Source organism: Fringilla coelebs (genome assembly GCF_963513975.1).
Source record: "Fringilla coelebs genome assembly, chromosome: 1".
Classification (NCBI taxonomy): domain Eukaryota; kingdom Metazoa; phylum Chordata; class Aves; order Passeriformes; family Fringillidae; genus Fringilla; species Fringilla coelebs.
The window spans coordinates 2,182,892-2,208,170 of record NC_140028.1 but is presented as its reverse complement, the minus strand read 5'-3'; the positions used below and the strand labels follow the sequence as shown (position 1 = coordinate 2,208,170).

Sequence of the window (25,279 nt, the reverse complement as noted above, 5' to 3'; positions counted from 1 at the left end):
CGCTCTTTTTCCTGCTTGTAATCCTCGAATACCTTGTACAATTTTGATTTAATGAAGTTTTGCTGCTATCCAGGGATTCTTTAGAGGAGCTGCTTTTCTCCACGCCCAACAGTTTCTTGAAATCAGGCCTCCATTTCCAAGCCCACAAATTGGCACCCTGGAATTGCAGCTCTGCTCTGGAAAGAGCCATCCCTCAAAGTGTCATTTTTTCAATCACTCCTCTTAAATCAACCCTTTTGCTTTTATTCCTCTGTGTTGTTCTCCTCCTCTGAGTTCCCTAAAATCTGCCCCTGACAGTCTGGGATAGAGACCCTCACTCAAGATGCATCTTGTGAGAGCTTGAGCTGCCAAGCCCACAGAGCTTCTTCTAAAACAAGATTAGTCCTGGACAGCAGAAAGAAAATATTGTCAAACCCCGCTTTTTCTGGCAATTATGGAATAACTTAACTGGCAATTCCCTGCATGTAGCCATCAGCGGGGTGTTTTTGTCTGTTTCTAACATGAATCATTCCAACCCTAGATGATTTCCTGATCCATGTGATTTTTCTGACACTTTTTTCAGGCCCTCCTGATCTGCTCCTGGAATGATGTCATCAGGCGGTGGATTCCAGAGTTGTTCAAGCCCCTGTGTCCAAACAGACATTCCCTGGGTTTTGGAGGTTGGTGAGGTCAGTGGTGATGATCAAATTGAGCCTTGTGCTTCACCCAGGTCAGCTTGGTCCTTTGCCCCAGTGTTTTATAAACAGGTTTTTCTCCCTCATTAGTGGGTGTGGTTCCTTGCTGGCATTTTGCAGTGAGGCTGAAAGACCCATTTCTTCCCCCTTATTTTTGGTCTTATTTATCCCATAAACTTTTTGTGTTTATTCCTTTCCCCTTCCATATCCCAGCTTCTGCTGATTTACATAGAATCATAGACTGGGTTGGTAGGAAAGGACCTTAAAAACCACCTTGGACCTTAAAAACCACCTCATGCCATGGGCAGGGACACCTTCCACTATCCTAGGCTGCTCCAAGCCAAATCCAACCTGCCTTTGTTGACTTTTCCAACATCCATTTTATTCCCACATGAATTTTAGGGGAATAGGATCAGCACAAGTCGACTTAGACTTTGACTTTGATTTTGAAGGAGCAGTGAGGCTGAAACATTCCCAGCACATACAACGAATATGGACTAAGGAGAGAGATTTGGGTGGGAAATGGGAAATTTTCTAAGTTCAGGACATGAATGTCTTCCTCAGTAGTGTTGTTTGGAGGTACCTCGGAATGCTGGAGCATTCCCTCTTCCCGGTGCATGGAGAGCATGGAAAAGAGATTTATTTCCCAACAGGACAGGTTACAAAACTCAAAAGCACTCAGAGGCATCACTTAAAGATCCAGCATGGAGAGGGTGTCTCCTGCAGCCTGGGATCACAGCCTGGAGTGAGGAGTAAATTGAGGAAGACTGGGGAAAAAAAATCCCCAAGGAAGCTGAGTCACCTCTCTGGAGTAATCTTATTATCCATGCAGGAAAATTAAAGTGGATCAAATTGGAGCCATGAGTTGGCAGTGGACTCAAATTGGAGCCATGGGTTGGCTCCATGACAAGAAAGCAGCAGTCAGCTTTGGGAAAAGAGTTGGTTTTGTCCCTTTCCATGGCTTCCAGATTTTGAGACCCACTGAGGGTGTTGCTTTGACCTCTTGCTTCCATCATGTCTCTTGCTTTGGTGTTGAAGCACTGTGTTGGATCTGGGCAAACAAACAGGGAAAAGGGGGAGAAATTTCATGTTGTGGGGGGAAAGGCAGGGGAATTATTCAAGGAGAGCAGCAGGCAGCACAGATCCTTCAAAACCAGTGGCAGAAAAGCCCCAAGAGAGGGAAAAGAAGGGCCAAAGTTAAACACCTTCTGCAGATACCTCATTCAGGCAGGGAAAGGCCTCCTTGGCTGATCCAGGTCCTGGTGCAGTGACTCAGAGCTCTGAAAAATGACTTTTATATAATCCACAGGGAGAGGGAGGCAGTTACCTCCCAGGATCAATCCCAGCCACTGGAATGAGACTCCCATCTCCTTCCCAAAAGCCCTACAGGCATCACAGATGTCTCTGCTCATGGGGCAGCTCCATGTTAGGAGTGTGCAGCCATGGGAGGCACCAGAAACCTGAGGTGATGGGAAGATTTGGAATTAGGGAGCAGCACCCGCGTGGGAGGTGCCAATCAGGATTTCTCGGGAAGGCTGGCAGAGTCTCCTCTTACACAACAATCCAAGGGGAGGGTTCACCACAGGAGCTCTCATGTTTTTAGCACCTCCTGTGCCTCAGGGAAGTTGCTGCTCCCGCCTCCAGATAAGGGCTTTGGGACATGGGTCAGCTTTGGAGCACATGGATGCGTTTTGTTGGGCACTAGGGAAGAACCTGTGGGGTCAGGGGGAAATTAGGCAAGAAGGAGCCAGCCAGGATGGAGCTGCTCCCTTAGGGATGGCACTTCTGGATTCCCAAGGCTGTTTATAACTTCTCCATGCAACAGCCATAGAACTCTCCAGGGGTGTCCCACGTGCTTCCATCCCCTTTGCCATGCCAGGATCCTTCCCATCCCAAAGCAGAGGCACCTGCCAAGTTCAGGCAGCTCAAGACATGACCTTAACTTTAAACCTGCCTGCCAAGGGCAGGTCTGGACTCCCAAGCTTAGCAGAGCAAGACCTGAGGCTGTACCAGCCCCATCTTGGCCTTTCCCTGTGCCAGCCATTGTCCCTAAGGAATCCTAAACTTGTGGATGCCACGGGATGATGATTATTCCAAATAGTTCCATTGTCACCATGTTAGGAGCAGGGTGTGGGGCAGAATATGGCCAGCCAAGGTCACAGAATTGGCTTGTTTGGGGTTTTTGGATCTGTGTCACTTGACTGTCCCTAAATTTGGCAGGAAGGGATGCAGGGTGAGGAGAATAAATTGGGCAGATGGATGGAGCCAGCTCAGCTGGGAAAGGCAATAAAATCCGTGGGGAGAATGAGGAGACTCGTGGCCAAAATCAAAGTATCCTTGGCCAATCTTGCATTTACACTGAGGAGGAAGCAATGTGTTGAGGCAAGGAAATAGAGTTTTAATGGAAAAAACCCAGAGTAAGACTGGATGAAGAAGCCAACAAGGAAATCTGGGAGAGAAAACAACGAGGGAGTGCAGAGCTGGGGTTGGATGTGGATGGGAGGAAGGTGAACAGGAAGGGGTAAGGGCAGATTGGGATGAGCTGGAGCCACGAGCCCGGGCTTCCTCTGCAAAGCTGTTGTAAAGACCAAAGATGTGGCTTTTCCCAAGCGTTGTTGTTCCTCTAATCCCAGAAAATGCCTGTCAGAATGAGCAGTGCATGGAACTGTGCAAGGAGCCTCGGGAGAGAAAACCAGCTGGGTGAGCTGCACCCAACTGGTTTCCCTGGGAGATCTTCCTCAGGATGATCCTTGTGGAGAGCTCCTTCCTCCCAGGAGAAAGCAGTTCAGCCTCCCTGGAAGGGTCGGAGGGAGCAAACCTCTCATTCCTAAGATTATCCACAAGGAAGGTCAGAGCAGGGTAATTTTAACTTGATTTTAACTTGACGAGCAAACATAAAAGGTTTATTTGCAGTGTTAATATTTTTTCACAGATAAGTCTGAAAAATTCCAGGTTTCTTTCCAGAAACCATCTGTCTTTTCCTACGATTTTCCTTTCAGCACAGTGCAAGATACTTTTCTCCCTTTTCTAAATAATCCTAATGCTTCTAAAGGAACTTCCACTGGGAGATCTCAAACCAGTTTTAAAAAAATGCTCCAGGTCCCTTCCCTGCCTTGTCCCCTCTGTTTCCTAGAGACCCTCAAGAGCCATTTCTTTCCAGGCAGCTGACCCACAAGAGGAATTGAAAGGAAGTTAAATAGAATTCAGTTTATTCCAAAATGGAGTCACAAAAATGCCATTTCTGCCAATGCAGAAAAAATAAAATCTGGGGAGAGGCTTCCTGAAGTGAATGCAGAGTAATTTTAATATATTTCAGCATTATTCCCATTCAACGTGCAGGCGAACGCCTCCGCTTTTATCCCAAAACATGGATACATTCGGCAGCTACGACCAGTGTGCCACACCACGCAGCCACACAATAGAATAAAATAACACTTTATTGTGCCCAGTTTCTGTTTAACAACTGGAATATTAAAGGCTTTCTCAGAGCAAAATGATACAGGCTGGAAAATGGAAAAAAAAATTGGCACAAGAGAATGGCGGGTATAAAATGAAAGGCAAAAAATGCATGGAGTTATAAATGCCAGGAGTAGGAGAGATGGTGGCCACATGGGGCCATTCTGCACGTGCAGGGCTTCATTTTACCCCTTTCTCTCCCAAACATCATTTTGTGTTGTCATCAGAGCGTGGAAAGAGCAAAAATCTACCTCCTGATGGGAGGTGACCTTCCAGGTAGGAGGCACAGGGCAGCATTCCCACCCGATGGACCGCAGCTTGAACCATGCCATGCAAAGCCAAGCAGCTCATTTTCCCCCAAAAAACCCTCAAAAACCCATCCTGAGGATGCAGGCAAGACTGGCCAGGACCCCCAGGGTGAGGATGGTGGAACTGGTTTTCACACTGCTGGCCCCACTGATGTTGCACAGGGAGGTCTCGCAGCAGCTGGTGGCAACTCCAGCTATGCCGATGTTCAGGTCAATTGTTGGGCAAAATGCAGAACATTTCTTGGTGATTCGCTGGCTCCGGTCACTGCCTGGAGTGGGAGAGAGAGAAAACAACAGGAAAAGTTCAGTTTTTCATCTCTTTTTTTTTTTTTTTTTGGGAGGGTTTCAGTCATAGCCTGGCCGTGCAATCCCGTGGGGAATTTGTTATTCTGCCCTCGATGCCGCTGGGTTTTCCCATCACATTCCATCTTTATTTGTCTATGTGTGACCTATGGACACCCTCTCCAGGCCTTACAAATCCTTTGCTGGTTTCAGGGCCAGCTGAGGGCAAGAATCTGGGACTTATTTGTACAATGTGAGATTGCAAGACTTTGGCACCGTGCCTTGGGATTGCTCCTTCCACAGCACCCAGCACTTTCCATTTCCACCACTTCGTGGGCATAAACTTGAGCTTGGAGTTGAGACAAGGAGTTTGTGCAGGGATAATAGAAAATAATTATTTTTATTCCAGCATCTCCCTGTCCTGAGAGTGTTTAACCAGCAGTATTTAATTTTTGAGTTCAATCAGAAGTATTTTTATGTTGCAACAGACCCAGGCCAAGTTCCCACCTTCCCAAGATTTGTTCTCTGCATGCTAAAATCCTCATTAATTCATCCATTGTACTGTCTGGTGGGAGGAGGATGAGCTGTCAGCCCTCCTGAGCCCCACCTTGCCCTCTGGGCCTTGGGAAAGCTCCACACTCACCTGTTCCTGCGGTGGAATAGGTTGTCAGACAATACTTCTCGTTGTCCGAGCATTTGGTGGTGCTGAGACAATGGATGTTGGAAGTTGCATCTTTGCACGAGAAGCAGGTCAGGGAGAAAGCTGCAAAAGAAGCACAAAAACTTCCATCAGGCACCTCTGGGAATATCCTCAGGAGCACAAAACTGGGGGTGGGTGGATGGAGGATCTTTCAAGCCCAGTGGCCACAGGCAAAAAATTCCTGCATGGGTTAAACTTGGCCCAATTGACTCTCCAGGAGCCAGATTAATCTCAAATTGCTGCCACAGCTCTGGTTTGCTCATTTAGAAACCTTCAGGGATCTTCCCTCTGAATGACTGGTTGACTCTTCCTTGAATCCATTAAAACATCTGGCATCTCCACTGTGTTTTTGGGAAGAGCAGCCCAGTCTCCCACCGCTTGTAGTGTGAAGCTCTTGGGTTTTATTTCCAACCTGGCCCCTCCAAGCCTCAGTTTCTGGCTACTGGTTCTTGTATGGAGACACTGGACCAGGAAATTTGTGGCTGGCCCATCCCTGGTCAGGCTGGATGAGGCTTGGAACAACCTGGGATAGTGGAAGGTGTCCCTGCCCATGGCAGGGAGGTGGAACTGGATGATTTTTGAGGTCCTTTCCAACCCAAACTATTCCAGGATTCTATGATTTATTCTATGCAGGCATCAGAATGAAAAAAAAAAAAAAAGAAAAGAAAAGAAAAGAAAAGACAAACAAAATATTCAAAGGCAGCAACTGTCCAGGACTTGCTCTGAATAGCAAACACTAAAATGAGATGGTTTTTAAGATCCCCTCCAACCCAAACCTTTCTATGATTTGGGTTGATTTTCAGAGCTCTCCTGTGCCAGGAGGAAAATCTTGGATCTGTAGAAGTCCAGGCTCAGCAAATCCCTGCCTTGGCTGCAGCACATTCCTTTTCCCAGCCATCCATGGGGAATAACTTACTCCAAAAAACGTGCACATCTGGAACACTCAGCATCTGCAAAGTGCTTTGCTGAAATCAGTGAATGAGAACAGCTGGCACTCGACTGAAGCATCATTGAGAGCAAAGAGATCCTTGGGGAAGGATTCTTTGCATGATAAGGGGAATTTCCTCCTCATCTGTTTATCTGGCTGCAATGTCACCCTCCAGGGATTAAACTCATCCTCATTTCAGGAATATCCCTGGCTACTGGCAGTTAATGCCCAGCTAATGCTTGCAGCAGCTTTGTCCTTTAGCTTTGCCTTCCTTGCTCTTCATCTTCCTCAGTCCTCGCCCATGCCCGGGTTTCTCTGTGCCTTTGTCAGCGATGTCCCAACCTCACCACTGCCCTCATTTGACCTTGGGCAAGTCCTTCTGGCCCAAACTGGCTCGCTGAGTGTCCTGCTAGCCCAGATCTGGCTCCTTGAGCATCCTGCTAGCCCAGATCTGGCTCCAGCTCAGCCCATCACCGCAGGATCGCTGTTTTGCTTTTAGCTCTCTATTCTTCCTCTGCCTGTGTGGAAACTCTGCCTTCTTCTCCCACTCCAGCCAACAGCCCCTATTTTCCCATGGCCTTTCCTTTTGTGGTCCACAGCCCTCACGTTCCCTACTCTTCCTCTGTTGTCCCCCACTGACTGGCACTGAGCAGAGACCACCAGATCCCACTTCCCACCATTCCCATGGTCATTCCAAAAGCCTCAGACTTGGCACCCGGCTCTCTTTGACTTCATATCCAGACTTTTTCAATTTGCTTCCTATCACGGTCATTCTCATCTCCAGAAGTTCCATTTGTCCTGCCTGGCTCTTGCCTTGTCCTGACTTTTCAGGCACAAATTTATTTTTTTAAGTCTGGGACCCTCCTTTACATAGTCCCTGTTCAAAGTGTTTTGGTTTGATTGTCTTTCCTCATGCAAAATTCTATTGTATGGAATATAATACGAGATATTTCATCTCCGCTCTACTGGGAACCACCCTTTCCTCACAGAAACACTCAGTTCCCAAACTGGATTTTCCAGACACAGAGCTCACTTTAATCCTTAATAAATGCAGCATCTTTAATCCAAGCCCATTCCCAAGAAAACTTCCTGAATCAGTGCAGGAAACGGTGGAGCTGGTTACATGCCCAAATCCTGTTTCATCCCAACCTCCCAAAACTCCTAATTTCAGACTCCAGTTGCCCGGGGAGCCTCCTTGGCAGGAGAAGGGGGAAGCACCGCTCAAGGATGAATTTTTCCACTTCTCTCTGTGTTCCAGAGATTTCTGACTCACCAATTAATCCAGAACTCTGGGATTGGCTCCTAAACTGGCACACCCTGAAGTCAGGGAGGACAATTTTGGTCAAGCTACAGAAAAACACTATAATTTTATTTTTTGAGGTATTTGTTGCAAAAGGGCTGAGAGGGGAAGGGAATTTTATTTCTTCCAGATGCAAACCTTGAGTTAATCCAGGCTGCCTTTGGATGTCTCCACACTCACCAAGACCTCTGCTCTAACTGAAGAGAAACATTCCTCAAGGAATTTGCTGTCTCATTCCTTGATTTTTAAAAAAAAATGGGAGTAAAGCTGCAGGAAAAGATCCTTTAATTTGCCTTAACATCCTGAGCTTGAGAACAATTCCAAGTTTCAAGCCTGTGAAATCCATCAATAGGAACATTTCCCTCCTCAAATTAAGCAGGAGCCAAAAAGATCTGTTAGTCCAGGACCAGAGTGGCCGGGAATTTGCAGGTCAAATCCTACAGGGAAAAATTCAGTTTGCAAAGAGAAAAAAGCCCCCCCTAGCAGAGAAAATCAAACATTCCCCTAAAACAGAGGGATATTCCAGGCTGCACCTTCTGTTCCCTTCCTGACCCAGAGCACAAGGTGTGGTCCTTGGCAGAGTCCAGCCAGGAAAATTGAGGTGCAGCTTCCCAAAAGGGTGTGAGTGCTCCCCCAAAAAATTCCCCAGACAATTATCAGAATGAGAATGGGACTCTGTGTCTCCATCCCAAACCTGGCATCAGCTGGGAATCATGGAATCTTTAAGGCTGGGAAAGACCTCCAAGATCATCGAGTCCAGGTTCAGCACTAAACCCTGGTCCTGAGCACCACATCCACAGATTTTCTGAACACTCCCATGGATGTGATCCCAATGCTTCCCTGGGCAGCCTGGATGCTCGACCACCCTTTCCATGATGGAATTTTTTCCTAATAGATCAGACTCCATAATCTTAAGAGGTCTTTTCCAACCTTCAGGATTCTGTGATCAGCAAAGTTGCACCTGGAAGCAACAAGGAAGGGCTGGGGGCCAGAATTGCACCTTCTTGTGGCTCAACCACCTCTGTCAATTTAGGAAATGATGGTTTGAGGTGCAACCAATTATAAAAAAACAAACAAACAAACAAACAAACAAACAAACAAAACAAAAAACTACAAAAAAACCAAACCAAAAAACAACAAACCAAAAAAACAACAAAAACAAAAAGACAGGCTTTAGTGTCAAAACAAAGAGATTTACTGCACATATTTCCCTGGGTATCCCTCATGGATATCCCTATTCCCATGGAGCTCTCAGCTGCCACTGAGCCATTCCAGGGGCTGGGCTGGGTCTGCAGGAATCGTCTGAGGTGGGAATCTCACCCCCCCACTCCTCATCACCCCTCCAACTTTGTCTGGGGTTAAACCCCCTGTCCTCTTCTCCTGGAATAACTCCTTCCTGACCCTCCAGCTTCACCATCCCCACTGCAAAATCCTGGAATACCAAAGCCATGCCCCAGTTTTGGGATGGTTCCCCAATCCTTTCGGGACTCACCACTTTCCGTGCACAGGGCGACGACGCCGAGCACGACCAGGAGGAAAAGCTTCATCCTTTAGAGGTCTGGGAGCCTCCAAAATAAGCAGGACTCGGGCAGGGCAGGTTTTATACCTCTGCAGTGCTTGCTTTGATCCAGAGATAATAACCAGAGGCTGCTGTGTCAGATGATGGATAATTGGGAGCAGCGTGTCCGGGCTTGTATGGAGAAGGGCGTTTTTGTGGAAATCAGGAGGGGGTGTGTTTTTTGCCACAACTTCTCCTTTTCCTGCTCGTTTCACAACGCAGCTGCTCCAGCTGACGTGAACTCTGCAACTGTTTCTAATTCTGGAGAAGTGGGGGAGAAGCAAAACATGAAAACAAAGCAATTTTCCCTGCCAAAGAATAAGGTTTTCTTTTCCAGGTCTCGGAGCAGGCTGTATCCTCCAAGATCGTGTCCTTGCACATATGGAAATGGAGGGAATTTAAATTTAAAATTGAATTTGGGATGGAAACTTCTCCCAAATGTCTCCCAGGATTGTCAAGACAGTGAGATCAGAAGAGCAGAATCCTTACACTGCTTTTCATAGGGGGCCAGGCATCATTTTCTGCCTCCTTTTTAAGTTCAAAATCAGAAATAATTCTGAGATAGTTTTTATGAGGAGAAAATGTTATCTTATTAAAAAATAAATTCCACAGAGCAAAGGAAAATGTCCTTATCCATTAAAAAATAGAAATAACACCCACTCTCATGGCACTGAACAAGCTGGGAATTTTTTCACAAATTCATTTTAAAAAAAAAAGTCAGGGAGAAAAACAAAAACCAATTAAAGCATGGAGAAGGAGGGGCTGGCTGATCAATGATCTCAACTCATTAAGTCTTCAGAAGAAGAAAATTTGTGAAATACCAAACAGGATTATTCCTTTGGATTCCCAGATTGTTCTCTTTATTCCTCCGTTTGTTTTGGGGTTTTTTTTTCCCCTTTAAATCACATTTCATCCAATCTCCACGAATAAAATCAGAACCTTTCCCACCTTCTTGGGGATTGTTGTTGTTTTTCCCTCCCACTGTTGCCTTTCTGCCATCGAGTCACAGAACAGAGGCACAATCCCAGGAAAAGTCGAGTTGGATCCTCTCACGTGACCCTCGGAGCTGCAGGAGCTGCCCCAAATCCTCTGCCAGCACCCTTGCTGCTCTCCTTCTGCTTTATCCCCTTTCTCCTTCCCTCCAAGTCGCCCAGATTCCCATCTCCCATGGAATATTTTGGGCTTCTGACTTGTCCCACCTCCAGCCCTCCTCTCACCGGGAAAACACGCCAGGTTCCTGAAGTGATGTCACTTTTTCCAACACCTCCAAGCTGGACTTATAAACACTGTCCCTCTGGAGCCCTGCATGAGTAAGGGAATTTTGGCTTTCCCAATAGGCAGAGCACGAAACTAATTTGGAGCAGAGGTGGCAAATAGCCAGAAAAGCTCCGAGGAAGGGCGAGGTTTGGCTCCGTCGGCCTCCTCGTGGCACCCAGCGGGAGGAAAACAAAGCTCCCTCCATGCCAGTGCAAAATATTGCATAATATTTTATTTTCCCCAAGCCAGAATAGATTTAATGAGTTTTCAGCGGTAAATCCATGTTTATTGGGGCCTATCCGGAGGGCTCCAATCCCAAGGAGATGCTGTTCCATTCCAGAGCCAGCCCACGTTGGGATTTATCTCCAGCAACATCCCCTGACAGGTTCAGAAATAGCAGCTCAGGCACTGCTTTTTTTTTTTTTCCCTTCCCTCAAAATCTCATCCATGCCAAACCCTAAAATATCTCCTGTCTCCTGCAAGCTGCTGAGGTTTGGAGAGGGACAGAATGGATTTCTTCAAGGCTTTATTGCAGGATTCCTGACAGATTTTCCACGAGATGCTCCTGAAATCTTCCAGCTGGTCCATATGGCTCTCTGATATTTTGTCCCTACCAGGGCCAGGTGACAGAATGAAAGGAGCCCATGAGGGCAGGAAGGACACAGATGACACAAGAAGAACTGAGAAAAAGGAGAAGTTAAAATCCCAGTTTACAAGAGTTTGGAATTCATGAAATTCAGGATGATTTTCTAAAGAGTAACAGGGGATTTAACTGGAGGTGAAAGTGGAAGGTGAGGTGGAAAAATTTATTTCCCTTGACACAGTGGAGTGGAGAAGGAAAGGAGGAGAATGTTTTGCTTATCTTGTTCTAAACCTGGTTGAAATCGTTACATGAGAAGGGCAAACAATTGGGTTTTTTTGGGGGGGAAAATGCAATTTTCATCAAACAAGTGCTGAAATGCAAAAGTAGCTGTGAAATTCAGATGTTGTTACTAAATGTGGAACTTCAAGTTGGCTGAAAGCTTTGAGAAGCATCTCAGAAACTATTGTGATTAACACAAAGTGATTTTGTGTTAAAAGTGATTTTACAAAGTGCAAAGCCCCAAGTTTCTGGGGAAATTCTACAACAATTCTACAACAATTCCACTTCAGTTATCCCATTGAAATAAGTTCCAGAACACCCTTCCTGACCAGAAATTAAATCTTTAGAGGATGACTAAGCCTAATCCCATTTTTACAACCTTCACCCAGCACTGCCGTTTCTCCCCGTTGCACGGAAACACATGGAATTTGCAGTGCTGGTGGAGTAAGATTCCCCTCAAATCCAGCACAGGATTGCTCTCAAATCTATCACAGGATTCCCCTCAAATCCAGCACCAGATTCCCTTCAATTCCAGCTCAAAATTCCTCTCAAATCCAGTACAGGATTCCTCTCAAATATGGAGCAAGATTCCCCTCAAATCCAGCGAGATTCCCCTCAAATAAAACAGGGCTGGAGGCCTTTTTTCCAGGTGCCACTAAAAAGACCCTCCCAAAATTTAGTGCTGCACTTTTCCACACTCTCCAGCCCCAAGATTATTTTATTTGCCTATTTTAGCTGTAGTTCTGCTCCTCCAAGAGCAGAAGGGGATCTCAATCCCATTCCCACCATCCCCAAACCTAGAAATGCACCAGAAACCCTGGAAAGAGACGGAGCAGAGACCTCCCCAGTCAGCTCAGACACCATCACCTCTTCCAGGCTCTTCCTGCCCGTTTCCCACAAGAAAATCAGGAGTAATCACTCAGCAGCTTCTCCAGGCAGGCACAGGGGTCTCCTTTCCATGAGGACACATTCCAGCAGCATTTTCCTTACCTTGAGCATCTCCAGCATCTTGGGGTGGGGCCTTTGCTTGTTTCAAAAGCTGGAGCAACCCACCTTGCAGAGATCCTAGGAGAACTTCCCAGTGGAAATTCCTGCAGGACCGAATTCCTGGTCCTGTCTCAGCATCTACAAGACAATTCCTGCTGTTGTTTGCAATGGGGACAACACAAACCTCTCTGACCTTTCCTTATCTCAGAGGGATCTGGGAGACCATCTGGCTCTGTGGAGCGTCTGGAGCTGCTGGATGGAAGAAAGTTAGGAAAGGCAGCCTGGAGAAGGCTCCCAAGTGCTACAAAGAGGAATTCAATGTGAAGCAGAGCTGATTTCTCAGGCTGGTCCTGGTGCAGATACAACAAACACACTCTAGAATAACATAAATCTTTATTTTGTCTGACAATTATCACACACGTGCTATCAAAAGAGCTTTTCCAGGGGAAAAAATTAGTATAAAACAACGGGGGGGGGGGAAAAAATAGGTGTCACGTTGGGATCTGAAGCAACGTCTTGGAATACAACGGGGTCGCTGCTGGAAACCCTCGGCTGAGGTTTCTCACTTGGGGAATTCCTCGTGGCTTCTCGGGTGGTCACAATCTTCTGCCACAATCTCCTGATCACAATCCCACCCTGAGCACACAGATCAAGCTTCCCACCATTCCCAGCAGGACCACGGCGTAGTTGATCCGGATGCTGTTGGCGCCGCTGAAGTTGCACAGGGAGGTGCTGCAGCACTTGGTGGAGTAAGCGGCCATCCCGAAATTCACGTTGGTCTCGGGACAGTCCACTGAGCATTTCTTGGTGATGCGGTGCCCCACGTCCTTGCCTGGGTGGAGAATGGGGGAGAAAGGAGAGCTGGGATTTAGGATTCTGTTGGAAGAGCTGACCAGAAGAGAGGGATTTGCTGTTTCCTTAATTTTCCACACAGTTAAAGCTCACAGGGCTGGGTGTGAATCCACAAGTCCTGGATCAAAGGTGGGACACTGGGAAGTCCTTGACTGAAACCCACACCAGCCTAAATCTCTGATCTGGTTGCCCAGATGGTGGCCAGTCAAAGGCTGGCCTCAAGACCTTGGAGGTCTTTCCCAACCTAAATGATTCTGTGGTTCCTGTAGGACAGCAATCCCAATGCATTCCCAATGCATTTTCCCAATGCATTCCAATTCCAATGCATTTTTTAAAACTATGTTATTGGCATCCAACCCTTTTCTATTCTCCATCCCAAAACATCTCAGATCAAGCAACAGAGGCTGCTCCTGAAATTTGGGTGTTCCAGCCAGCCTTTCCACAAGGTGGTGAGGCCCTGGCACAGGTTTTCCAAAGAAACTGTGGCTGCTCCATCACTGGAAGTGTCAAAAGCCAGGTTGGAGCTGGGAGGTGGCCCTGGAACAAAATGATCCTGAAGGTCCCTTCTACCTCAAAAGATTCACACTCAGCACACTGAGACACTTCAACCCAAAATCATCACTTCTTTCTAACAAAACCATCGATTTCCATCAATTCCCTTTAAAAAATTGCCCAACAACATCTCTAGAAGGAAAAAAAAAATCCCATTTTCTGGGACTCACCAAATCCAGCAGTGCTGTACGTGGTTGTGCAGAATTTCTCATGGTCCTCGCACTTGTAGGTTTTCATGCAGTTCCAGTTGGAATGTTCATTGTCACAGATGTAGCAAAACAGGGAGGAAGCTGGAAAAAACAGCCACAACACAGATTAGTGATTCCCAGCAATTCCCTCCTGGGAAAAAATGTGCCAAAAGCCTTGGAAAAAACAAGGGGAAAAGTCTGGCGTGAACAACTTTTCCCAGCAAGTTAAATAAGTTTGGGTTTGATTAATGGAGCAGAGAAAACAAATGTAGAGAGCAAACCAAATTTTCTTTCTGGACTGGAGATTTTAAGGGGTTAAATTTAAAATTTTCAGCCTGAGCAGCGTTTTCAGGTGATTTTTTTTCTTCTCCCCAGGATCCACATTGGCCTTGTTGAAAACCAACCTCCAAAGGCAAAGTCTGGGTAAGGAGAGGAGGAACTGGCCCAACTCTCAAGATCAATTTTAAATATTTTCACCCTACATCTGCAAAACCCTGCCCAGACATGAATTAATTAATGCCTGGTGACACCCCTGGGAGTCAAATTGAGGCACCACAGTAAAGGGAGTTCCCTGGAAGAGGCTGCCCTGGACAATGGGTGGATTATTCCTATCACCACCTGGGACAGGTTGTTCTCCATGATATTTTTTCCTCAGTGACGAGCCAGGTTTACTCCAGATCCAGAAAAAAAAGTGGGATATTATTGGGCACTACTGAAGTAAGTTGAGTAAAGCTTCCAGGTTGGCCATTAGGACACAGCTGTGCCTTCTTGTTCCTCAGAGGTGGATTCACAGTTGGTGGAAATTGTTTCCCTCCTGCCCAAAATTCCAAGAAATGCTCCTCATTTTGGGGCAGGGGCAACAGAGGCAGCTGGGCTGCTCCCAGGAAATCCTGCTCCCTTGTCACCAGAGGTGAAGAGCTCTTGGTTGAAGGTGAGCAAAAATTACAAACCAGCAAGGGGTCCCCGTGAGGCTGAGATTTCCCTGGTTCTGTTTTTCCTGACTTTCTCAGCCCAGGAGGACTATTTTTTTTTTTTGTTTTGTTTTTCACAGAACACCCCTTCCAATCAAACTTGGACTTGTTTTAATTAAGAAAACCCCTCCCAGTGGCCCTTCAATGTTTGTTCTCCATTCAAGCTCTCATCTGAGGTTGATTCTGCCCATGACACTTGGCTAAACAATTCCAAAAGCAGTTTTAAAAGAGAACTGAAAGCCCTTTTGGTCTCTAACTATCCCAAGGAGGAGGAAAAAAGGCCTTCCCTCTGTGATCTGGGGACATCTGGGTGTCTCAGTACAGGACTGGCTCTGAAATCTCCCCAAATGCTTCAAGGAAATTTGGACAGGGTTTGGAACAATCTGGGACAGTGAAAGGTGTCCCTACCCATGGCAGGGATTGGAATTGGATGATCTTTAAGGTCCTTTCCAATCCAAACCCTTTAATCATTCTCTGATTCTCTGCTCTTTTCCAGTGCCAGGTGTTACAAGCTCAGGAGGTAAAATCAGCCTTGTTGCAAACTGGATTTAAGTTCTCCCTTCCATCTCTCACTATTTCTCCACCACTTGGGAATTTTCAGCCTCCCACCTCTCCTCTGGAGGCTCCCCAGCCCGAGCTGGGGGCTCCTGTCCCTCTGCAGGCAAAGCAAAACCCAGACCTGGCGAGGCTTATTGCAGTTTGCAGACCCTGGAGCTCTCCCTGATCTTCTTTTCTGCCAAATTCCCCCAACCTCTTCCTGCTGCAGATAGAGCCGAGTCCTCAGCACGTGCCTGAGAGCGGCTGAAAGTGCTGATGCTCCCTAAGTGATCCAAGGAAAATCCCTTCCAGCCAGGAAACAATAACAGCTCGAGCCATTAGAGCTGCTCTAAAGCCTTTCCTGCGTCTGCCCTGCACCCTCCATTAGCTGGAGTTTTGCAAATGCAGCCAGAAAAAAACCTTAACGGTGCAAATTGTGCTCCTCGGGCTGGCAAATCCATGCCCAGAGCCAAGATTTCCCAACTGGATATTCCCCCACAATTATCCAGGTACGGCTGAGCCTCCTTTTAAAGAGGACAAGAGCGGAGCGTTGTGCATCCCGTTCCAAACACACTCCCAGGCACTTAACAGCTCTTCCAATTTAGGAGCAAAGAGCTCTGAGGCTTTCACACACCTGCCAGCAGCCTCATTACCTAATTGGAGTTGTGGGGAATAAAGTGAAATGCTGGCAGGAGATGCGGTGCCAAGACCAGCCACGCTTTCGTCCACAACAGCTCCTCGAGTTTCATTCAGGAACAAAAATCCAGCCAAAGGCAAAAACTCTGAGCCCTGCTTGATGCCTGTCAGCATTTTTCAGGTCGTGTCTTCAGCTGTGAGTGGTTGGAGCTGGATATCTGAGGGTGTGAGAAACCAGAATTCATCTCCTCTGGGTCGCAGAGAACCCACCCAGGAGCGAGGACTCAACCACACCAAATATTTCTGGCCGTGGCTGACACCAAAAATACCCCGCCAAGAGCTCAGCAGCTGCAACAAACGCTGCCAAACCCTCTTGTCCCTCATTCCTCTCCTTGTTTTTCCTCTCCTCTGGCTCTCCCAGCCTCCTTACCTTGCTGGGCACACAGGACTGCAGCCAGCAGGGCCACCAGAAAAGCCTTCATGGTTGGTCCTCGTGCCCTCGGAGCTGGAGCAGTGTGGGAAGATGCACCCCAGGAAGGTTTTATACCAGCCCTGCCTCGTCCCTGGCTTCCTTTGATTGCAATAATTTGAGGTTTGGGCAGTGGCAGCACCCAAGATGTGATCAGGGCTGGGTGTGTTTGTGCGTAGGGGCCTATTATGAGGCTGCAGATAGCAATGTTTTTTTACCTCTCCTTCTCATCCAGTCTTTTTTTCCGAGGCCTGCTCCCGTCTGCATTGCTAATTAGTGGAGTAATTGAGCTGATCCAAACACGGGAGTCCTTTTTTGGGCTGAGCCACAAAACCTGGAGTGAGTCAGGGCATGGCTGGGGTGACACCTTGCTGCCTGGCACCCTCCATCCTTTCTCTCTGCCATGGAATGGGAGCTTAATATCTCTGGGAAGTGGGAGAGGAGGAAAGGAAAGATTTTTGGATTGTCCAGAGCCATTCAGAATTATCTCCCCTGTGCAAAATGCTTCAAGCAGGAAGCAGCAGCATTCCTTCAATCGTGGAATCATGGAAAGGTTTGGGCTGAAAGGGGCCTTAAAGATCCTCTTGTTCCACCCTGATCCCACTGTTTGTGCCTGGAGATGTCACTCAGAGGCTCCAACAGCCCAGGCAGGGATGGGGGTTTGATGCTTTTGTTTTGTTCTGCTGTCCTCCAGAACCATCCAGGGTTTCCAGGTGACAATGTTTGTTGCTCCCTGGAGACCAACTACGGACTCTGTCAGGTTTTTCCAGTCCCCCATGACCTTTCCAGTCTTTCTGGGCTCCCTCCTTCTGCTCCCACACCACCTCTTGACTCAGGGTGCAGAGGAGCCAAATGACTCAGGCTGCAGGAGAGGCACAAAGCGCATGGAGGCACCTGCAGGAGTTAAAAATCTGCAAATGGCAGTGAAAATGACTGAGAAATAAAAGAAATCCTGGCCAAAAAGTCTTGGCAGGAACCTTTGGGGAGAGAAATGACCAAGGGGAGCTCAGGGTCAAGGTTTGTAAGGTCACAAATGGTGTGGAAACAGAAGAAATAACATCCAGGTGCTCTTTGTTTTCCCCAAATTAATCACAGAATTACGGGATGCCTTGAGTTGGGAGGGACCTAAAAGGATCAACGAGGCCAACTCCTGCCCTGCTCAAGCAAAACCCTGGGAAGCTGGACCCATTCCCAACCCTTTCAATAATTTTTTCTTTGCCCAATTCCTCCTTTTTTTTTTTTCTGCAGCAGCTTCAACCATCAGTGGAGGGGATGAGCCCCCAGTTTTCCAAGTTTTCCGTTCTGTTCTCTGGTCTGACCTTGAGCAGGAATCTTGAACTATTTCATCTTTCAGCGAGGATGTGAAAGGCCCACGTGACAGATAATGCAGCAACAATATTTCAGAAATAATCTGGGGGAAAAAAACATTCTCTCTGAGCAAGATTCTTTAGAAATGCAGGCATGAAAAACATCAGGCAGGAAACGGGATCTGCTGGAGTGGGGAGGGGAGAAAACAGGTATTAATCCACATGTTTGTTTAACGTATAACACCAGGGTTGTCTCAGTCAGCTGGAAAAATGGAAAATGAGACTTCCTTCCCTTTCATCCCATCAAAAATCCCAAAATGAAAATGAATTATCACCCCAAATCCAGCTCATCTCGGAGCCAATCGAGCAGAAAAATGCAGCTTCTCAGCGGGAAGAGGGAACAAGGCTTGAACACAGCCCACAACAAGAATGAAGAAAAGCTTTGGAATTAAAACAAATAAATGAGCAGTAAATAAATGAGGCTGTTAAAACAAAGTGCAGCTGAATAGAAAAAATGTCAAGTGAGAAATGGGCTGTGGGAAGTGGGAATGTGAGAAAGCTTTTAAATAGATTGGAGAGAGGAGAGGTTAATAATAATAATGATAATAAACAAGATTAATATTTCAGACAGAAGTGGAAAGAGAGAAGCAGGGAGCTGAGAAATATTGGTGCGAAGCAAAATAATTCAAGGCAAACACACAAAGCTTGGGGGGAAATAATTAAGGACAGGCAGAGTGAGGGAAAGGAATAAGATGGGATGGGAGGCAAGTCCCTCCTGTGTGGAAAATGTACATTTTCTTATGTGCAGACCCTGTTCAGGTGCTAAAAACAGCCCTTCAAGGGGCTGGGAAACTGCAGGGTTCCCCAAATCCCAGTTTAGCCGACCACTGGGGGCTCCTGTGTGACCTGGATGGGGAAAGCATCCAGGGCATCACCTGACCCCTATCCCTGTGTCCCCGGGGGAGGCTGCCAAGGCTCTGGGAGGCATCCCAGGCTCTGGCCAGGTCCCAAATCCCTGCTATTCTTGGGCCCTGTTGGCATTGCAGTCACGCCCAGGGCCACTGCAAGGGCTCTGGGCTCTGACCAGCACCATGACACCAGAGGGAACGGTGCCTTTGGAAGCAAAATCCAGTTTTTTCTGAGCAAGGGAAGAAAATCCAGGGCAAAGGCAACTGAGGGAGTGGGAGTGTAAATGGTGCCAGGAGAACACGGCAGGGAGGTGTTAAAACCATTTCCCAGGGACATGAAAAAAGCAGGGTGAGGGGAGGGCAGCAGGGTGAGCCTGGCAGCAGAAACTGGGCCAGGTGGGTGTCACCTGCTGGGTGTCACCCAGTGGGTGTCACAAGGGGAATTAAACAGTTAACAGGGCCTGGAAGTTTTAGGAAAAAGGAACCTTCACCCACTTGGGGCTTGGCAGCCACAGAGGGTGTTTGTGCCAGACTTTGGGAATGCCTTGTGCAAGGCCAGGCCTTTTTGTGCAACTGGAGCCAGACAAAGCGTGGTTTCAACTCGGGATGGAGGGGATGGGATGGGATGGGATGGAGCCAGATCCAGGGATGTTTCAATGTCAACACTTCCCCCCTTTTTTCTCTCTGGAGGGTGGCTCCAGTCTCAGCTCCCCTCAATGGTGCAGGGAGGAATCTCTGTTTCAGCTCAGGCTTGTGAAGTGCAGCCAAGAGGGAAGGAGAGGGCCATGGATAAGGTGGGAGGGTGGAGGACAGGGATGGTGCTCCCCGTGTCCCTGAGTCATGCAGATGGTGCAAGAGGTCCAGCCTGACTCCAGACAACACCAGGCTGGTCTGGTTCTGTCCTCTCCTCCTTCCTTGAGGGTCAGGGAAGGCTGGGTTGCTTCATCTGGACCTGCAGTGGCAGCAGGGTTTGGTGAAGAAGCAGAAGTGGGAGATTGTGGGGTTCAGAAACACGTGGGAAAAAAGGAAAAGCTGAGTGTGACATTTTGCCTTTTCCACTCAGGCCTGCTGCAGGCAGCCTGCTCTATTCCTCCCTTTCCCAAAGCACACCTGGCACAGCTGTTCTGGCAGGCTCCAAACAGCAGGACACAGCTCCTCAGGTCATTCCCATGGCAGATTGTGGGAAACAGATTTGTAGAGAATTTTTGGGGTTTAATAGAAGGCTTACACAGTGGGTATTCGTATGTAAACTTTAAAACAAGAAATGTTGATTTAGAAATGTTATAGAATAGGATAGGTATTGTTGAGAGAGAAATGGAGTTAGAAAAAAGTTTTAAAAGATGGTTTTGTAAATAAAACTAGATATTTTAGAGAAATAGAACTATGAAAGATGTGTTGTAATAAGACTTATGAGGAGCAGTTTTAGATGATTGACAGCAGATGACAGAGGCTACCAAACTTATAGCTGGGATGGACAGGAGTAGCCCAAATCCACCATGTGTGGATGAAATACCAGGTGATCAAGGCTGGCTTCAGGGCCAGATTGGAGGGAGCTTGGAGCACCACAAGGTAGTGGGAGACATCCCTGCCCACGGCTGGGGGTGGAATTAGATGGTCTTTAAGATCCCTTCCAAACGAAACCATTCCATGATCCTGTGACATCCAACTCAGCAGCTGTGATCTGCACCAGGAGGCTCCTTGTTGATCTCAGGAGTTGAGGAACTTGAGTCCTTTGGTGTTGGAACCCTGGTTGCTGAGAATTTTAGACTTTCTGTCTAAAACCTTAAACTTAGAGTTTAAGGTTTTAGAATATAGTTATATATATAAAGCAAGAAGAAGGACTAGCCTCCACCCTAAAACCTCCATCTTTCTTTATATATATTACTATATTCTAAAACCTTAAACTCAGAGTTTTCCACCCTGTGATATTACACACTCCTATTCAAACCACACACCCATAATCCCACTTCTGTCATTCAATTTTGGAAGCCTTCTCCATGCCCTCAGGTCAAATGCAGCGTTCTCGTGGGGCTCAGTGCCTGTCAGCACAAAAAACCTAAAATTCTCAGCAGGAACCAGGGCTCCAACGCTTTGGGGCTGCAGCCAACAGGGAACCGAAGCCATTCCGTCACATTCCCTCAGCCTCCAAGATCCTAAGGGATTTTTTCAGCCCCATCATCTTGGAGCGACATCAAACAGCACCATCATGCTCAGAGTCACCCTCCATGATTCACACCCCCAGCAAAATCCTGATGGAAAGGCCAGATCCAGATTCTGTCATCAAGGAAGGCCCCAGTGCCACCCAAGCCATCGGGCCACCAGCATGGCTTGGGCACACCCCAACCTGGACGGTCCCCTGGCATGGGGCTGCTCCTTGGGAGCCACTTGGATGTAACCACCCTGTTTGTGGAGTTAGGGATGTGAATCATCCTCCTTGGAGCCAGGTTTGTTGTTTGGTGGTGGCATCTCCACAGCCAGGATTGGGAATTTTGGAGACCTGCGGGGTCTGGGGGGAAAAGGGCGGTGAAGAGGGTGGTTGGGAATAGGAGCAAAAGAAGAAAAAAAATCCAGCATGCTCTTGGAATTTCCCAAAAATAATTAATTCCAGTTCTCCTCAAGGAGGGGACCACTGGCTGCAACAGTATTTGGGAAGAAATAACGCCTCTCCCTGACAAATCCCACATCTGCCATTGTTCTTTTTTTACTGAAAGTGGGAATTTCCCCTTGTCCAACTCCAACCCTCCTGATCCTGTTTCATAACACGAGGAGTCAACATGCAGGAGCTAAAATGGGATTGTCCCCTGCACCACATGATCCCACAGGCCCTGACAAGCTCTGATCCCTCTTTGTAAATCTTGGCCTGTGATAGATCTCAACCACGCCAGGACAAATATTTACAAAAAGACGACTGAAATCTTTGCCACTGAATATTTTGTCTGTAGTTTGAGGAACACAAGTTGGTGGCACCTGCTGTGTTTTTCTTCACAGTGCTCTGTGAGCATTGTGGGGGTCCTTGTTTATTTTGTGGGTGGTTTTAAATTGAACTCTAAGATCCAGGGTGTCACTGAAACCTGCCGGGCTGGTGTGGCGCGGCTCTGGTGGCCTTTTGAGGGCATCCCCAGGTGTCTGCAGGGCCTCCATGACAGCTTCAGTCTGCTGCATTTTGGGTCATCTTCAACAAGAACCAACATTTTCCATGTCTGCCCATTTTAATGTGCTTTGGGTCCTTGACTCATCTCTTCCATGATGGGTGTTCCAGGCATGGAAGTGATCCTCTGCACTGCAGCCAAGAGCTGGGATTTCCAAGGTTGGGTGAAAGCTGGGAATCAAAGGAGATAAATAATTTCATTTTTATCTGTGGAAAATGCAGGATGAGCTCCACAGAAAATCTGTCTGTTCTTCATGGGATCACAGAGTTGTTTGGATTGGAAGAGAACTTAAAGATCATTGAATTCCAGCTCCCTGCCATGGACAGGAACACCTTCCACTATCCCAGGTTGCTCCAAGCTCCTTCCAATCCAACCTTGGACACTTCCAGGGCTGGGACATCCACAACTTCTCAGGGCAACCTGTGCCAGGGCCTCACCACCCTCCCAGGGAAGAATTCCTTCCCAATATCCCATCTAAATCCACCCTTTTCCAGTTTTAATCCATTCCTCCTCACCCTATCACTATTCTTAATTTATTTCAACTTCTCCGAGTCGGGTTTCTTTCCACGAGAAGATCCCAACTGAGAGCAGGAAAACTCAGCCAGAGTGGAAAAACTCAGCCCAGGTGTGGGAAGATCCGGATGCTCCGGTTTCTCTCCTGCCCCACTCCCACTGCCACAGCATCAAAAGCCCGGTTGGGTGGTGAGAACCAGAGCTTGGGCTGGTCCTTGTTACGTCCAGAAACTTGTCACACCTCGTGTAATGGCCCTGCTGAAACCTCCCCAGCCAGGGCCAGGGACAGCAAGGTTATCCCCAGGGAGAGCCCACGCTGGTGGAGGAGCTCTGGAGCCAGGAAAAATCTTGGCTGAAACCATCCCAGCCCCATGGGTGTGGCTACCAGGGCACAGAAACAAACAGTCCTATCTGAGAACTCAATCGTGTCCTCCACTGGAAGAGATGATGGGCATTTTCCCAGGAGGGCTGGCCAAAAATTCAGGGCTGTGTTGTTGTTTGGGTTTGGGGTTTTTTTAAATTATTATTATTTTGGGAAGGCAGGGAATGGTTTTGTCGGGGTGGGACAGAAGGAGGGGAAGGAATTAGCCCAGCTCAGGTGCATCCCTGCACATTTTAGATGGGTTTGGCTTCTTCCCACCAGCCCTGGGGTTTGGTGAGGGCAGCTCAAGTGCCAAAATCAAATCCATCTACTGGCAGATGATCCCCTCCGAGCCCAGAAGACAAAGAAGGGCTGGGAAACCTCGTGGATGGCAGCCTGGGAGGGGCATGGGAATCAAAATCCACCCACATGATCCAGGGAACAACAGAAGGGTTCAAAATCCACCCTGGCTTTGCCAGCACCACCTGCATGCCAAGGAAAGGGCACGGTAGGAACAACTCGCCCTGTGCTGATTGTGTTTGACTCATTCCCAAATTATTAAACTGTCAGGAAAAGCACAACCAGGTCCTGAGGGGACTTTAAAATGCTTCAGCAAAGAATTTCCAGAGCCTTTAAGGTGAGTTTGAGCTGGGAGAGGCATTCCCAAAGTCACAGGCATGGGACAGTGGTGGTTTTGGTTCCTCAGCCTCCCTCCAGCTTTGCTTTGCAGCCCAATTACTGCTCAAGGAGCAGGGGAGGAGGAAGGGAAGAGGATCTCCAGTGGAGATAAAGGTCCATGAAAATTTCCAGAAACTTATCCTTCCATTTCTGGAACAACATTCTGGAATGCCATTTCTTGGCATCAGGCCCCAGGTTTGCTCCCTGGCTCCCCACGTGGAAGAAAATCCACTTCCAAGCTGAAAGAGAGATGGGATGAAGGAAGTGCCAACAGAAACTAATTTGGGATTGGCTGAGCACCGGGAGGCCAAAAGCCTCCTGCCCTTGATCCCTGGGAATGGCTTTCACAGCGACATCCTGGGAATCTCCTCTCCTCCACAGCACCAAGTGCCTCTGGTGGCACTTCCAGAGCCAAAATCCAGCCGTGACATCCCCTCTGTCCTCACTGCCACCTGGTCCTGATGGTGGGATGGCTCCTGCCCACCCCGTCTGGTCCATCTCATTCCCCTGGGGAAGCGTGCCCAGAGAAGAGGAGGATGCCCCACACCATCCAAGCAATCCTCAGGATCCTCGGGAATTGCTTCCTTTGGGTTTCTGAGCCACTCAGGGATCCTGGACATGTTCACAAAATACTCTGATAATGAAGAAGAGCTGTGAATCAACCTCTGCACCAGTAAATCAGTCAAAAACTTGGCATTTCCCACTGTCAACACTCCCCGTGCCAAGGAACTCCTCCCAGTCCATGCCCAGGAGACAGATTTGGATGTTTTGGGGAGGGAAGGGTGCCACAAGCACGCTGTGACACGTGTCCTCACAGCTGGGGGACGTCCCCTGCCCTGTGCTGTTTATCTGCCTGCTTGGAGCCTCTCCCTGTAGGATTTAACCTCAGGACCTTTCTCACGTGTTTGCTTCTTCCCATTCGTGCAGTGCCAAATTTTGGGGTGGAGGATTTGGGGTGGGAGGTGACACGATCTGTGGGGACACTGATGGGACAGCCTCCAACCCTGGCTCCCTCTTGCTGCAGAGAAGAGGAAAGAACATTTTGGGAATGGCTGGGAGCTGTGGAACACCACTGCTGCCGGTTTCCTTGGAAGCAGGGCTGCATCCAGGGGAAGCTCTGTGTTTCTGCCGCCAAACCTTGAGGGGCTGGGGGTATTTTGGGGGATGAAATGTGGTTAGATGTAGAAAACCACCCAGCTCTGCTTCCTCTGAACCTGTCAGCCCCAGAGCAGGCAGCAAACCTTGGGAAGAGCATCGGTCTGCAGATAATCCAACCCTGCAGTAAGGACCTTGTGTCCAGGAAAAGCTTTGAATTACAAGCATGGGGAAAAGAGAAACGTTTTTTAGCTAAAAGTGGAGAGATTTAGGTCAGATACTGGGAAGGAAATCTTCCCTATGAGAGTGGTGAGGCCCTGGAATGGAATTCCCAGAGAAGCTGTGGGTTCCCCATCCCTTGAAGCATTCAAGGCCAGGCTGGATGGGCTCTGGAGCAGCCTGGGATAGTGGAAGGTGTCCCTGCCCATGGCAGGGAGTAGAATGGGGTGAGTTTTAAAGTCCCTTTCAATCCAAACCAATCTGAGATTCCCTGGGGTTTTTCTGCAGTGCGAGGGGGAGGAGGCTGAGGAGCAGACAAGCCGGTTTCCCAATTTTCCAGGGTGGAGCTGATCCCTGAGCTCCTCCTTGCTGTGCGGCAGATCTGTGACAGTGCTGGGCATGGGCAGCCGCTGGAGGGGGAAGCAGATCAATGGAGCTTTCCAAGGTTTTCTGAGGACACAGGGCTCTGCATCCCACCCTGGAACCCACCTCACTCCAGGGACCAAACCCTGGTCTCAGAGCTCCTCTGTTT

General features: G+C 48.0%; 2 protein-coding genes across 3 annotated transcripts; both read right to left on the bottom strand.

Annotated features, from left to right (window-relative positions):
• Window positions 1–4,093: 4,093 nt before the first annotated feature.
• Window positions 4,094–10,448, bottom strand: LOC311157016 (lymphocyte antigen 6E-like). 2 transcript variants are annotated; one of them, XM_084211379.1, is made up of 4 exons: window positions 10,424–10,448; window positions 9,141–9,467; window positions 5,364–5,483; window positions 4,094–4,707 (listed from the first exon to the last, which is right to left on the bottom strand). In XM_084211379.1, the coding sequence occupies exons 2-4, from the start codon at window positions 9,193–9,195 to the stop codon at window positions 4,499–4,501; spliced, it is 384 nt and encodes a 127-aa protein (XP_084067505.1). In that variant the 5' UTR covers window positions 9,196–9,467; window positions 10,424–10,448; the 3' UTR covers window positions 4,094–4,498. The 2 variants fall into 2 exon arrangements, with proteins under 2 accessions (XP_084067505.1, XP_084067504.1); XM_084211378.1 differs by lacking the exon at window positions 10,424–10,448 and adding an exon at window positions 10,155–10,378.
• Window positions 10,449–12,935: 2,487 nt separating this feature from the next.
• Window positions 12,936–16,530, bottom strand: LOC311154551 (lymphocyte antigen 6E-like; the record flags this gene model as incomplete). Its single annotated transcript, XM_084207159.1, has 3 exons — window positions 12,936–13,144; window positions 13,887–14,006; window positions 16,479–16,530. The coding sequence occupies 3 exons, from the start codon at window positions 16,528–16,530 to the stop codon at window positions 12,936–12,938; spliced, it is 381 nt and encodes a 126-aa protein (XP_084063285.1).
• Window positions 16,531–25,279: the final 8,749 nt, after the last annotated feature.

Coding starts and splice junctions, on each gene's coding strand:
- LOC311157016 (XM_084211379.1), bottom strand. CDS start 9,195: ATGAAGCTTTTCCTCCTGGTCGTGCTCGGCGTCGTCGCCCTGTGCACG. Junction 5,484..9,140: donor CGCCCTGTGCACGGAAAGTG/GTGAGTCCCGAA, acceptor CTTCTTTTGCAG/CTTTCTCCCTGACCTGCTTC. Junction 4,708..5,363: donor CTATTCCACCGCAGGAACAG/GTGAGTGTGGAG, acceptor CTCCCACTCCAG/GCAGTGACCGGAGCCAGCGA.